At 43.1% G+C, this 14,824-nt stretch overlaps 2 protein-coding genes across 4 annotated transcripts; both read right to left on the bottom strand.

The window, feature by feature from the left end:
* Positions 1-761: 761 nt before the first annotated feature.
* On the bottom strand, positions 762-8,559 carry LOC119032725. 2 transcript variants are annotated; one of them, XM_037122212.1, is made up of 11 exons: positions 8,041-8,557; positions 6,950-7,327; positions 5,898-6,251; positions 5,425-5,811; positions 5,105-5,307; positions 4,882-4,989; positions 3,736-3,828; positions 3,537-3,647; positions 3,255-3,378; positions 2,102-2,359; positions 762-1,939 (listed from the first exon to the last, which is right to left on the bottom strand). In XM_037122212.1, the coding sequence occupies exons 1-11, from the start codon at positions 8,429-8,431 to the stop codon at positions 1,083-1,085; spliced, it is 3,264 nt and encodes a 1,087-aa protein (XP_036978107.1). In that variant the 5' UTR covers positions 8,432-8,557; the 3' UTR covers positions 762-1,082. The 2 variants fall into 2 exon arrangements, with proteins under 2 accessions (XP_036978107.1, XP_036978108.1); XM_037122213.1 differs by lacking the exon at positions 6,950-7,327 and having other exon boundaries at positions 8,041-8,559.
* Positions 8,560-8,987: 428 nt separating this feature from the next.
* On the bottom strand, positions 8,988-14,810 carry si:dkey-14d8.1 (gastrula zinc finger protein XlCGF48.2). Of its 2 annotated transcripts, none has more exons than XM_037122277.1 (7): positions 14,606-14,810; positions 13,678-13,886; positions 13,007-13,099; positions 12,765-12,857; positions 12,297-12,407; positions 11,604-11,727; positions 8,988-11,490 (listed from the first exon to the last, which is right to left on the bottom strand). In XM_037122277.1, the coding sequence occupies exons 1-7, from the start codon at positions 14,628-14,630 to the stop codon at positions 9,809-9,811; spliced, it is 2,337 nt and encodes a 778-aa protein (XP_036978172.1). In that variant the 5' UTR covers positions 14,631-14,810; the 3' UTR covers positions 8,988-9,808. The 2 variants fall into 2 exon arrangements, with proteins under 2 accessions (XP_036978172.1, XP_036978173.1); XM_037122278.1 differs by having other exon boundaries at positions 12,765-12,854.
* Positions 14,811-14,824: the final 14 nt, after the last annotated feature.

The following is a 14,824-nucleotide window of genomic DNA, read 5'->3' as shown; positions in this document are numbered from 1 at the left end:
TTAGTGTAATTTGATATCTCTACTCTGAAGAAATTTGACACCTTCTATAGACTGTGGCCCTCAAAACAGTGAACATATTTCACCAGACAATACTTATACTATTTTTTTAAGTCACTTACTGACACAGGGACTATTTCTGTGGTTCAGGTGCTGCAATTTTAGAATTACATGAAAACAGTCATAAAAATAGAACAACTATTTGCGGCCTGAGGAGAGAAGCAGCATCGAAAGAGATGGCCAGCAGGTTCCTTGTCTGACCCCAAAGTACTGTATGTTTTTGGAATGCTAGCTTTACATAGTTTACAGGAAAAAGAGGGAAAAAAATAACAAGGCTGGTCTTTAACTGTATGCAATAACAGTATTTCATGTTAAAAAGGTGTTATTTATAAATGTGGCATTCCACCTCCCCCTTCCATTGCAATCACATCACAACACCGCCTCTGTTCGAAACATCTGCTGCCCTATTGGTTGCCAGTTTGTTAGTCTACCTTGCATTGCTAACGATAGCTAGCTAACATTGACATGCTAATGCTAGCAAACTGATAACGCTAGCTAACGTTGCAAGCTCTCTAACACTAGCTAGATAATGTTTGTCAGCACAGTGTGCTGAGTGCACTGTACGTTGTGTTTTTTAAACTGGCAGCCACCAATATTATTGATGTTGATGAAACGCTCACGAACCTTCATAGAAGTGGAAACAAATGGTCAGAATTCTTACACAGACATAAACAAAACAATGATTATGGACCTGACAAACACTGTAAAAGTATTATTTCACAATCATGATAATGTTTTTTGGGAAAAGAGAGACTGTTATTCTGCACCTTTCAACAAGCTCAACAAGGTCAGGGTAATTCCAAGTGCTATATTGTAGGCAGCTGGACTTGTTTAAAGCTCTGTAGATGTATTGTTTAAAAATCACTTGCCCACATAAATTTAAATATATCAAACCATGTGCCAAAATGAGTTACTACAGCCTTGCCTTTTTATTGGCAGGACTGACACAGATTCCTCGGCCAAAGTTGCATTGATCAAACCAGAATGTCCAACATTTATTTTCCTTTAAACAGCAGCTCCTTCTTTCATTCATGCATCTGAACGTGTGTTTTAAAAGTGTCTTCTTGCCTGAATATTTTACCGCACTTCAAACACTGGAAAGACTTTTTGCTCAGGTGGATCTTCATGTGCCTTTTCCTCCCTTTGAAAGTTTTAAAGGATTTCGGACACACAGAACACCTGTAAGGAGTCTCCCCTGTGTGTTTCCGCATATGAACTGTCAAGTGGCACTTCGCTATGAAACCCTTCCCGCAGTGTTTGCACGCGTATGGACGCTCGCCTGTGTGATACCTCATGTGGAGCCTCAGCTCCCCGGAGGAGAGAAAAGCCTTCCCACACTCCGTACACAGGAAGTTCTTCTCTCCTCGGTGCATCCGCATGTGTCTCATCAGGTGCTGGATCGAAGTCTTCCCGCAAATGTGACACGTGTAGCGCCGGTCTCCAGTGTGTATGCGAACGTGTAAACGGAGGCTGTAAACGGACCTGAAGCCCCGGCCGCAGGTCGAACACAAAAATGGCGTCTCGCCCGTGTGAATGCGGCGGTGCACGTTCAGGTGCTCCCTGGACGAGTACTTTTTGTCACACTTGTCACACTGGAATGGCAGCGTGTGTGTTTTTATGTGGCCGTTCAGGGTCGACACAGACTTGAAGGCTTTTGCGCAATACTTGCAAGTGTTTGTTGCGTTACTCATCCCTGCAGCGCACGTTTTAGCGCCCACTTTCTGAGGGGCGTTACCCGTGTCAGATTCTTTTGACTGACACTGGCCGGGTTCCTGGTTCAGATGCACCTTCCTGATGTGCTGCAGGAGACCTGACACTTGGCTGTCGGAGTATGGACACAGAGAGCAGGTCTGCAGCTTTGATTGGGACTGTTGGTTTAAATCTGGAGGAGACAAAATGATAAGAGTTTAAGTCAAGTGCTACAATAATTTTAATTCTTTGTGCTAAATCTTAAGTGGGAGGTCAAGATGATAGATTTTTCTAGAATTTCTTTCAATCTATGAAATCAATCCTTGTTATAAATTACTTTCAGCTGAGTCTATACCTGGACAGTTTGCAGCGATCAGGTGGTCACTTTCTTCATCCTTCAGCTTCAGGTCTTCGTCTCCTTGGCTCCAGTCCTCCAGATTCACATCAATGCCAGACTGATTTTCCTCAATGGGCTCCTCATCCTTACTATAATCAAACTGTCCTTCATCATCACCTGCAGAGGACTCCAGCTGCTCTGAAGAGAGTTGCTTCGCATTTGGTTTGGGAGGGACCGACAGCCTCGGCAAAAACATGTTCGGAGTTTGAGAGTAGCCTGTGAGAGGAGGAGAAATAATGTAAACATCTGAGTTAGCTGCGAAAAAGCACAATATGTTGAGGAGGACTGTTAAAGCTAAGAGTCAAGACATTCCACCTGGTATCTGCAAATCCATGTTAAGGACATTTCTCACAATCACATTAGCTAACATCACAGGCTATAGCTAAATAATACAGCTATAGTAAATAGACAGTGACAGTGTGTATAAAAATGTGTCCTGGGCCATAGTGAAGGATCACTTGCTGGACTGACATCCTCCTGAATTCCATGTGGTGCTGTGATAACACGTATTTGTTTTGGCTCTCTTAACCCCTCTCTGTTTGCAGCAGATGTTTGTGAGCACATTGTCTGTTAATCTTTTAGTATTCCCACACTCACATAAATAAATGCAAGTTTGCAAGTTTAAAAGAGTGAAAAGAAAATGAAAAATTTGCACAGTTGTTGCCTTCTTGTAAATTTGGCATTAAATGCAATATGTAAATTGGTTTGTTTCCCTGTAAAAAGTGTCAGTTGGTTTCAGAATCACCATCTGTTTTATGCCATTTTATGTCTACTTGTTAATTCTGCAAATGTTGTACATTTCTTTCTTGCGTAAAAAATTATATCTGTTTGTTTCAGTGATGTTGGTGTATATTTGCACACAGAGCAGGGAGGTTAGATCCCATCTCAAGTGGTCAAATTAGGTGTGAATGAATTTTCAATGTTTTTAAACGGAAAGAGCTCATGCATGATTGTCATCTTCATTCACAATTTTTCATCTCTGCATCTCTTGTAAGGGCACAGTTTATTTAGGACTTATAGCCACTCAGTTTTGCTCTATCTCTGTGAGTTTATGGTTTAAGGCAGCTGTGTATTTTGCCGTGTTTCTTTAACACGCCGAGAGCTGACTTACATTTGTTTGTGCTTCCTGACTGTTGCTGGTGGAAGTTAAGTAGCTCCTTCAGCTGAACTGTTTCCAAAACCAGTCGTCCACATTCGTCCATGACAGAAGGAACTTTGCTGAGCCACTCTGCAGTCTGTAAAGTGGATGTAAACACACCACAGACAAACATTAACTGCAGCCAAAAACATTTATACAACATAATCGGTCATTTCCTGGCTATTTTTTGTTTTCAAAAATCGTGCTAAGCAACTTTAAACAAAGCCAATTGTGTGACTTAAACATGCACAGTACCTGTTTAATATCAGGGACAGGCAAAAGATGATCCAGTCTAGAGACAAATTTCCAGACTAACGAGTGCAATGTGGCTTCATACTGCTGGCCATAATGGATTGGAAAGACTTCCTGGAAGAAAAGGAAAGGTGAACCATGACAATCACATACATAAAAGTGTTTTTTATTTATGCCAACAGTGTTAGGAAGAATTTCCTACCTTGAAAAATATCCTTCTCTCCTCTGTGTTCTCGAGCAGGAAATGAACAACCTCTTCAAAGTTTGACTTTGAATTCCACAGCTCCTCCTGCTCCTGTTAAGTGGTGTCAAGATAAAACTAGACATTTCAGTTTTTAATTACTGGAAACTATATTTTCAGGTTATATCATGATACACAAGAGATCTCTTTAGAAACGTCCTCAAAAGAATTTCACAAATGCTAGGTCTTCTGACCAAATACCTTGATAATATTATCACTTTTACATAAAAAACAACCAGTTTCATCATGTGAGCTTTGCTTCACAGTCGACAAACACATTTGACAACATTATCAAACTAAACAAATACAATATGAGGTTTAAAATAGCAAAAGGGCTGGGCAGTGTCAAGCAGTTCAACTAAAAATTACAACTACAAAGAGTCCTGAACTGGAACATACAATAACACCGGAAATTCAATCACTGATCGCTGAAAAATGACACGACTCTAAAAACCTCTAAACCACAACTCTAACATCAGATGTAAGGAAACATCAATTAAACATCAAGGAGAAATCTGCCTGTGCCAAAATCCTGAGGGAATAAAAGGAGGCAGGGGGGGAAAAAATCAAAGAGCTGCTACTAGGTGCGGTCATAGAGACTAAACAAGATGGGGTCTGACCGGAGTGTCAGAGGGAAGAAGCTCACTGCCTCGGGGGACGGTGAGGTGGGGCTTCTTGATTGCTCTCTCAGGGGACTAGAAAGGTTAAAAGAGGAATGCCACTCAAGTTGGACTTTGAAGGGTCGGCCTTTGACCTCGTTCACCTCAGCAGCCCTTCCCTTCTGTCTCCTACAGGGATGACAGAGGCGCTTGTCCGAATGCGTGACAACAGCGGAGCACCAGTTCAGTGTGGTTAACACGCAGCTAGCGCCTTGCTGAGGTGCTGAAAGGGGCAAGACCAAAGACCTGAACCCTGGCTGACCTCTGTACTAACACGACCTGTTCAACGCTGATCAGTGTTCATTTGAATTATTAATTAGGTGCTTTCCGAAATGAATGACAGACGGGTGGTTCAAACTGAGTGATGAATAGATAGATGGATGGATAGATTAACTCCACAGCTCGATGCTGCTTAAAGTCCAATATTCAACAGCACGTGCACACTTGCCTCCTGATCACAGCTGGGGCCCATCGTGAGGTTCTGAATGACCTCCAGGTGAGGCTGTACGTTCAGCAGGTCAGCTGTGCTCTCACTGCGACACAACTCCAACACCGTCTGAAACAGACGCTTGTGTAATGTTACTGTCATATGACTTATTTTTGAGTGTTAAACAATTCAAGATAAATAAATAAAAAAAGGATAATTATAAAGAATAAGTTGACCTACTTACCCTTGCCCTTAGTTTGAGAAGGACTTGCATTTTCTCTCTCGGCGTCAGCAGGTCTGGAGCCAGCTCCGTCACCAACCTCACCAGCTCCTCCACCTTCCCATAATGCAGCACGTTGCAAGACTGGACCACTTGCCAGGCAAAGGCACACATCAGGCGCAGTGTGGGAACCAGGAGACACAACGAGGAGATGGACAAGCGGCAACCTGAAGAAACAGTCTATTATTTTAACTTTGGAGCATGTAGAAAGCTGCACTCGGGCTTGGAGTAAACACACTACTAGACACAAAACACACAAGTATGAAAACAACTGCTAATTTTACCCAAGTCTTCCACTGTTCCAGAAGGGTCTGGCTGTGATGTCTGCAGAGATGCAGAGGCTGATTCCATCACTCCAGCTGCTGTGTTAGTCTCAGTCTCTGTCTTATGACGACTGTTGACTTTATCCATGATGGCAAACCAGCTGCTCTTTTGCTTCTCAGAGTCCTTCTGTTCCTTAATCTTTCTGTACTTTTGTTTCAGCAGTCTTAGCTTTGACATGCATTGGCTGGTGGTCTTATCGAAGCCCTGAGTGGCGAGGTCGGAGCTCAGCCGAGCAAACACTCTCTCGTTTCTCGGGGTTAACGTGAGCTGCTCCTGGACACTCTCCTCTGCCCACAGGCTGAGCAGCACCTCGACTTCCTCTGATGTCCAAACAACCTGCAACACATCTGTTGACAGGGATGCGATCTAGTTAATGCAGTGACACCTCTTGAAGATACAGATAATCCTTTCGTCGTGAGGTTTAATATCGTACCTTTCACACGCGCATTCTCTGGTGATTTGGGCCGTGTCGGCACATCAGACGAATCCACCTCTGTAGACGTCTCTTCGTCAGGACCAAGGACTCGATCCAAAATAGCAAACCAGTTGCTGTTAACGCCTTGGATCAGTTGCACTTCCTTGATTTTTCTGTACTCCTCTTTAAGTTTAGTCACTTTAAGACTGCACTGTTGTGCTGTCTTGTTAAACCCCACGAAGGCAAGTTCACTGCTCAGGTAGTCAAAGACATCGTTGTTTGTCGCTGTCGTGAGAAGCTGTTGCTGGATGTTTGGTTGTGCCCAGAGGGTCAGCAGCACTTGGACTTCATCAGGCAACCACTGGGTTCCATCTGCGAAAGAACAAAAATAGAACCGTGGAAGTTAAATTAAATAATGAATGATGATGAAATTTAATGGTTCAGAGCAGAGATTTTCACACATTAATTTAGACTTCATCCTCGGTACTCCATCATTAATTATCTTTTAGGCGTGCGCCAGTTTGTTGGCCTTAAAGGGCCACACCAGGGAATATAAATATAAATAAAATGTTTTAAAAATCGTTTTAACTCAAGTGGAGTCCACACCACAACTTTAATGACTGTGACAATGGGGGATATCTTTGGGATTACTTTTAGGACAATTTGATGAATGACAGAAACACTGGCAGCCAATCAGAATCCATCTGAATTTAGGGACATTTTTCCTGTAATATAATCTTGCAGCAGTGATTTTACTATTCATTTCTAGCTGCAACTGATGGCCAATACTCACATTTTGGGGTGGCGGCTGACCCAACATAAAATCCAAGGGATGATATTTGATGAGTTGGGAGTGACACACAAAACTCAAATTTTTTGGTAACTGGACATTTAACAGAGACTCTGATGTGTTTCTCACATTTGTACAAAGAAGCTGATCCTGTTCTGCATTATCACATACGTGCTGCATCAAGTGCTGGTGTGTTCTCTAGCAACACCTGCTGTAACTTGTCTGAAATTACATACATGAACCAGCATTTGGCAGGTTTCTAGATTTAATTTCTACTTACCACCACTGTCCACGTCCATGACAGACTGTGTCTGGCTGAGCAGTGAGGGCTGTGTTGTTTCTGAACATTGTTCCTCTACAGCCTTTGAACTGAGGACATCATCCATGATGGCAAACCATACACTTGTGCGGATGTTGGTCCTTCCACCCTCCTGCTGACCGTTCTTGATTCTCTTGTACTCCTGCTTCAGTTTTTTGATTTTCTCCCTGCACTTATTCGGTGCTTTGTTGAATCCAAGTGATGCTAGTTTATCACTGAGGTGGGTGTAAACTCTGGTATTCCTCGTACTGAGGAGAAGCTCTTCTTGAACAGAAGGATCCGCCCAAAGTGTCACTAATGCCTGGACCTCTGCACTTGACCAAGAGCACAAGGGTGCATCTATAAACGCAAGAGATCATACTTTATCAAGTCATGAACGGTGATAAACAAGGCATACTTTTAGAAGAAAATGCATTTCAACTTTATTAAAGATGATGTTCTATGGACAGTTTAGTGCTTGTTCTGCATAACATTTACTGTAGCCTCTGACCAGTTGACTTTAATCTGCTAAATCTGCTTCACCTAAAGTTTTTATTTTGGACATGAGATTGTTCTTCAACCCTCAGCCTCATGCTTTTGCCTCATTCTGCTCCTAAATATTGCTTAAAAATAAAGTATTGTTCAAAATGAAAGCCAGTGTTTTATAAGGAAGTACTGGTAGCATAATGTGTAAAAAAAAAAAAATAAATAAATAAAAAAAATCTGTCATATATTAATTAGTAGAGAACACAACCAGTGGCATAAATATGCTTTGCAGTAAATCAGTTTATTTCATTTGACATATAGAGTAAACTCATTTAACACAGCTATGAAAGTTAGCTAGCTAGCTGTTGGTCAGCTAACATGTTAAGTTACACAGTGCATAAACAAGTGACAGGAGGGCACAGTGGCTGAGACAGACACCATTCATTCCATTACAAGACACTGAACCATCCAAATGATTTTGAAGGTGATATTTTAAGGTTGACATAAAATGACATGATGTTGCTTCAAACAAATATGAAACAGACCTGGCGAGCAACAAGGCCTGACATTTGCTAGATAAAACTTACCAGAAAGAGTAGAAGATTGTACCAGCATGTTGTCTGTGGGATAGTCGACCGTCACTTCAAACATCGCTGTTTCAGGGTACAGGGGCCCAGTCTGCTGGCATGCTGATCTGGTACCGAGGACTGACTCCAGAATTTCAAAATGAGGATTTCTTCTTCGCCTGGGACCCTTCTTTTGGTCTCTGTACTCCATCTTTAGCTTTTTAAGTTTGTTGCTGATCTGTTCAGTGGTCCTGTTGTACCCCGCTGCAGCCATCTCACGCTGTATCTGCTCAAACACTGGCTTAGTTCTGGTAGTTCCCTCCAGTTTGTTTTGGACTTCTGTTGAGGACCAAAGTGAAAGGAAACATGCTGTCTCCTCCTCAGACCAGTGGTACTTCGAATTGGTTTCCATAGTGAAAACCCCTTCCTGTATTCTCCTGAGGCTGGGAGAGGTGGCTTGTCAATGTTTTGCTCTTTTTTTAATTAATTAAATTTTTTTTTTTTTTTAAATGGCGCTGTTTCCTTTTGTCGCTTGAATGACGTCGCGCAGCCGTTTCAGCCAATCAGACCACTGTTGCCATAGGTACAGCCCGGCTGAGGGGTGGAGTCAGCGGGTATTAACTGCAGCCGTGAAGATGAAGCTGCTGAGCGCATGAGAGGTTCCCATAACGGGACGAAGTCGTGCCGAACCGGGCCGTCACGGCCGTGGAAAAGGGCTGTTATGCGCAGAATGCACAGTGTTTACAGGGTGACGTCAATACGTCAACTGAAAAGTGATAAATACGAGGGAAATGTACGATTTACGGCTATGTATTTCCTGTAAAATGTTAGTGTAAAAACCTATAGCACTCTTTTTTTTTAATTGACTAAACTTAAATTTATCTGCAGGTATCACTTTAGAGCTCATGATGGCCAGTGTGCTCTAAACACATGTGGAACGAAAACAACACTCAGAAGACACAAACCAGTCCTCTGGAATGTGTATTTATTTTATGGCAAACACATACGTAGAACAGTTTGTTTATTGAATGGTTTATATACATAAATGTTCACAACAGTAATGGAAGAGATAAGCACAACCTCATCACACATTTCCATGATGTTTTCATATTTTTTCTGGTGTTAATTCAACACTATTAAAGAAAAAAGACAGCAAGACTTTTGCTGGTATAAAAAAGGGGGATCCTAATAAACACAAATCAGCCTATTTTCAGTCTAAAAACAAAAGCAGAGTAATGTGTACAGTGAGGGTTACATAAAAAAGTGTGTGGTAAAAGTAGTTATGAATCACTACAATTTCCACAAGAATAGTCAGAGATAAAAAAAAAAGGTTTCCTAGTGACACTACAAGTGATACACAGCAAATTATCTACAGTCACATGCATTCAAATACCTCTATTGTACTGTTTACATGATATTCAGCTGGCATCATTAAAAGCACAACCATCATCACAGGGTTTTTTTTTTTTTAATGAAAACTATTACTTACCATTAACTTCATAACAGATCCAAAAATCAAAAAAGTCTGATTTCCACCCTTGTGTCTCTCAAAATGTGACAGCTTGGGGTAACATCTTTACCTTTGATTTGTTACATCAGCTTGCAAGGACAATTACCAGGAAATGACCATTATGACTCAAATTGGGAGCCTTAAAATTCAATGATCAGAAAAAACTGACACCAGTCAAAATGCATTTTCGCTACTCGCTAAACAATCATCTTTTTAAGTGATCGGCCTCAACCCAGAAACACAGAGCATCAGCAGCTGTTACAAAACGTGTTTCTCTGATTAATAATCATCGCTGCCCTCGTCTTCCTCGTCATACTTCCTCTTGAGGGAGTGCTTCTTGTGCTTCCCCCTGTGTCTCCGTTTCCCGGTGAAGTCAGGGTTAGCATCCCTCGTATGCAGCTGCTCGTGCTTCTTAAGGAGGCCGGGGACGGAGAATCCCTTCCCGCATGTGTCACACGTCCAGGGCTTCTTGCACGTGTGAGTCCTTTTGTGGACGTTCAGATGGGACGCCAGCTTGTAGGTCTTGCCGCACACATCGCAGCTGAACGGCCGCTCGTTAGTGTGTAACCTTATGTGGACCTTGAGATTCCCGACTTGAGTGAAGGTCTTCTCGCATATGGAGCACCGATAGGGTCTCTCCCTGGTGTGAATCCTCAGGTGAACCCTCAGGCAGTACTTGCTAGAGAACTTCTTTTGGCAGACGGGGCACGGGATCTTTGCTTTGGGTATGTGGTCTTGCTGGTGCCTCTTCAAGTCAGACAAGTAGACGAAGGTCTTTCCGCACTGGGAGCAGAGGTACTGGCGATCACCGATGTGGTAGCCCATATGTCTCTTCAACAAGCTGGGGACGAGGAATCTCTTCCCGCAACGCTCGCACATGTGAGGACGATCTCTGGTGTGCCAGCGCTCGTGGTTCGACAGCTTGAAAGCCGTCGGGAAGCTTTTGCTGCAGTGCTTGCAGGGGAACGTCATCTGGCTCGTGTGGCACTCCATGTGTCTCTTGAAGTACGTGGACTGTGTGAATCCCTTGTTACAGATGTCGCAGTAGAAGGGCTTTTGGCCGCTGTGGGCCAGCATGTGCTTCGTCAAGGTCTGCAATTTGGTGAAACATTTCCCGCACTGTCCACAAGCGTAAGGGCGCACAGTGCTGTGGGTCTTCAGGTGGTTGTTGAGGAACGCCTGTGTTCTGAAACTTTTGTTACATGCCGTGCAAATAAATGGCTTTTCTCCCGTATGAATGCGCTCATGATCCATCAGCTTGGACTGGTAAGGGAAGGTCTTATCGCACACACCGCAAGTGAATCTGTCAGCTGGAGGTCTAACTTGCTTTTTCCTTATGCTTGGCTTCATGTCATCCCTTGAGCTGAACCTGGCTGGAGGAAGTGGTGGCAGGGCTGGAAGAGAGAGCGAATTGGTGGCAATCTGTGACACCCACTGATGCAGTGTGACTCGCTGAGTATGGGGTTTTTGGCCGTCTTTTGATCCTGCGCTGCCTGTATTTTGTATGGTGGAGGCATTTTTGACTGGCATTTGAACTACCCTGAAAGGGATTGATTTCAAGGGCAGCTCCCGCTGTCCTTCTGGTTTTTCTGGAGCCGCTTGTGCTCCATCTTCTGCTCTGCTTTGTAGAGCTGTGGCAGACTGTTCTTGTATACCAGTCTTTGCTGAATTCTCTGTCTGAGCAGGTGCTGTGATACTCTTTTCTTTCACAGCACTGCTATCAGCTGTTTTAAGACTGTACCGCCCTCTTCTCTGTGGTCCAGTAGCAGGGATTGCTGGGCTGTCAGAGTCATCTGACATCACTCCGAAGTCTTCAGTATCACTGAAGGGGTCTGGGCTTGTTTCAGTGGGGGTGATCTCTACTGGCTTTGGTGATTTTGGTGGTGCTGGTGGTTCTACTGGTTTGGTACGGAAGGCGAGTGAAGAGAGCACACAGTCGCCTACTGAGGATGAAATGGTTGCTGCACAAACACAGAAGACTTTGTCAGATTCATTTTCACTGTATTATATGATTTTATTTAACATTTCCTTTATGTGTTTCATCATATATTCATACAGACAACGTAAAGTATACCTTTAACACCAAGGAGTCCCTTGGCCTGCTGGTGTAAGAGGAGAGTCTTCATGTCGCTGGAGTTAGGGATGAAGCCTCCACATGCCTCCAGGACAGTGGGCTCTGTTGAGATCATGGTACCAAGCTGAAGCAGAGAAGCAGGAAATGGAAATAATGAACGAGTTTGCGGTTAAATTTTTATCTCTGAGGTTTGATTTAAAAAATATAATAAAACCTAAATAAAATCCATAATCCGGATCCTACAACGTTTTAGAATTATTTCAGTCATAAAATAAGGTACCTCTATTGATCCACAGCAGAGAAAATTGGTAATTTCTTATAGTCTATGAAAAGTCTAGGTCAGACCTTAAAATGTCTGAAATTGGTCCAGTGAAAGAGACCTTAACCTTAACTTGGCTTGACGCTTTATTCAAACAAGGTTTAAAGCATCCACAAAAGTATCAAACTGAATTCAATAGATTTTGGAAACTTTCTAAAAATGTGCCTGGATCCAGTAATGTTTGTTATTGTTTATCTATTGTAAAAACTTGCAAAAAACCTATGGAGCAGATGAGCTCTGGGTCTTGCTCAAGCATTTTGCCGCTGAATTGAGGTCAACCAGATAAAATGCACTTCCTGTTTGGAACTAGTAGCCCCTCCCTGCTGTTACTGCCCTGGAATCTATGTCAGAACGTAATGATAATATGTGCATACCTGGGAGAGATTAGGAACAGGAAGAAGTTGCTCCAGCTTGCACACAAGACCTGCAGTCAGAGCCTGCAGCGCGGTATCGAACTTTGTGCCATACTGAACAGGGAACACTTCCTGTGGGGAAAAAAATATAAACAAGTTTGACAGCACTGGGGCTTTCAGGTCGTGAGAACACTTTGTTAAAAGGAGAGATGCATGATTTTTTTTGTGGTTTATTCCCACATGTGTGTTATTTAACTCATCCCAATTCACTGTAAGTTGTTCTTAAATATTCAACATAAAGGGTAATAAGGCAGTGAGATTGGCTGGGCTGACAACATCAGAACCAACTCAAGGTAAAGCCACAAAGCGCCTGTTACTGTATCTAAATGAGCAACAAATGTGTAATTAAAATGAAAAATTAGGCTTTTTTTCCTGATGAGAAACAAACACTGTTTGATTACATTCATATGTTAAGACGGATGTGGATACCTGGAAGAAGCGTTTCCTTTCTGTGGGGTTTTTCAGCAGATTCTGGACCAGCACCATGAAGTTTGTTTGAGATTTCTCCACTTCTGAGTCCTTCTGTGACACAGGGAATACTGTAACTCAGGTTTAATTCACACACTGGGAATCTCAAGTCTAGTGTGCTGATAATGAGTCATGTTTAAAGAGGGTACAAATGTGTACTGTATGTTTCTCTCAAAAATAATTTTAAAAAATCCCATTCTTACCCCCGTAGATGCAGACACTTTCAACTTGTTTATGAGCATCTGAATAGCCTTAGTATCTGGTAGGCCGTCTTTGTGAAGCAAATCCAAAATGATCTAGAGTGTGAGCAGATAATAGTCATAAGACAAATATTACATAAAGCAACAATACACTTAATGTCAACATAAAAAATAACTAATTATTTGTTTTAAAAACAGAGATTAGAGTATTCTGGTCATGATGACTTTTTTTTAGGTGCTTTTTCCTCAAATGCAACATCAAAGATGACAATTTTGACAAATTCCTCAGAGGGTCAACAACTACAAAGCTTTAACTTCAAATGCTCGTTTTGTTCTCTGTGCGTCTTGTGTCAGCAAACATATGGAGTTGATCAGCAGAGTGCGGTGTGAACTTTGATGCTCAGTAATCTCATGACAAATCTTAAGGAATGAATGCCATTTCAGCTGCCTGCAGAGCACACTCACAGGCTCTGTGTGTGATGGAGGTATGTGGCAGAGAAACCTGTCTGGTAGCTCGAGGGGTTTTAATAGGACGTCAACCACAATCCATCAGTCTTTGTTTCGTCTATCCACTTGAATTAACTGTTTTGATTACATTCACTTGCTTGACGCACACACACACACACACACACACACACACACACACACACACACAGTAGATGATAAACTCTCACCCTCGCTCTCAACCCCAAGACGAGCTGTGCGGTCTGCTTGTAGCTCATGAGTTCAGGAACGGTCTGCGTCACCATGGTGACAAACTCCTCCACTTTCCCGTACAGCTTGACGTTCCTCTGCCGTATGACCTGCCACATGAACGAGTAGGTCAGCTGCAGAGGGGAGGCCATCAAGCGCAGGGAGCCCAGAGGAAGGCCACCTCCAACACCTGTGTGGAACACAACAAAGTCAGGGGGGTTTTGTGTAAACACCTGTGAAAGCTGTATTACTTTAAGTCTACTGATCTTGCAGTATCACGGTTTTCATAGATCTTTCTTTGAATGAGTTGAATAATAGTAATAGGATGTGTCATGCCCGCAGCTGCAACTCTCCCCTAAACTGTGTGAGAACACAGGGACGCACATGCAACCACAACTGTTTTGAGTGGCTTTGCAGGTGGAGTCAGAATCTGCTGTAGGGGGCGATGCACTGCTGACGACAAGCCTTAACCGCAGATGAGCTGCAGAGAGGATGGGAGTGTGCACGCTTGCGTGTGCATGTGCAGTCGTGAAGAGAATGAGCGCCAAACTGCAGCCAAGTTAGATTCAAACTTCGATTAGATGGCGTAGGCGAGATGTATTTACTCGTGTGAATCATCGTAACGTTAGGTGATACTACACGATTGCAGCCTCCGATCAGCGCATCCGGAGGGAAGGAGGGTTTCATTTGAAATCAGCCTGGACAGTCCCCCGCTCGTGCTCGTTAGCTAGCTAATAACCAAACATCGCCAACACGTCTGAAAACCCTTCATTACAAGCACGTTGGCTTGAGACCAGAAACACGGCCGTTTACTGCAACAGATGGCTCGCGTTGCTTCTCGTTTTCTGGCCACCGTGCTCGGCGGCAGCTAGCAACTGTTAGCTTGCTAACGTTAGCTTAGCAACTTACCTATAGTATCGGATCGCTTCTCCATTCTGTGAGTGTGTCGCTAATTCATCACACTACCAACCGACTGCGCAAATGGTCTAAACGTATTGTCGTTTACCCCGAAATATAATGTTTAAAAGTATTTAACCGTCTTTCTTCCGAGCGTCAAGCCAGGAAGAATAATGGCGGCCGCTGGGCAGCGGCTTTCCAAAACAAAAGTCCTAGTGTTTCCGGCGGATG

The sequence above is a fragment of the Acanthopagrus latus genome, chromosome 14 (genome assembly GCF_904848185.1).
Source record: "Acanthopagrus latus isolate v.2019 chromosome 14, fAcaLat1.1, whole genome shotgun sequence".
Taxonomy (NCBI): Eukaryota; Metazoa; Chordata; class Actinopteri; order Spariformes; family Sparidae; genus Acanthopagrus; species Acanthopagrus latus.
The sequence above is the reverse complement of the archived record's forward strand: the minus strand, read 5'-3'. Positions and strand labels throughout refer to the sequence as shown.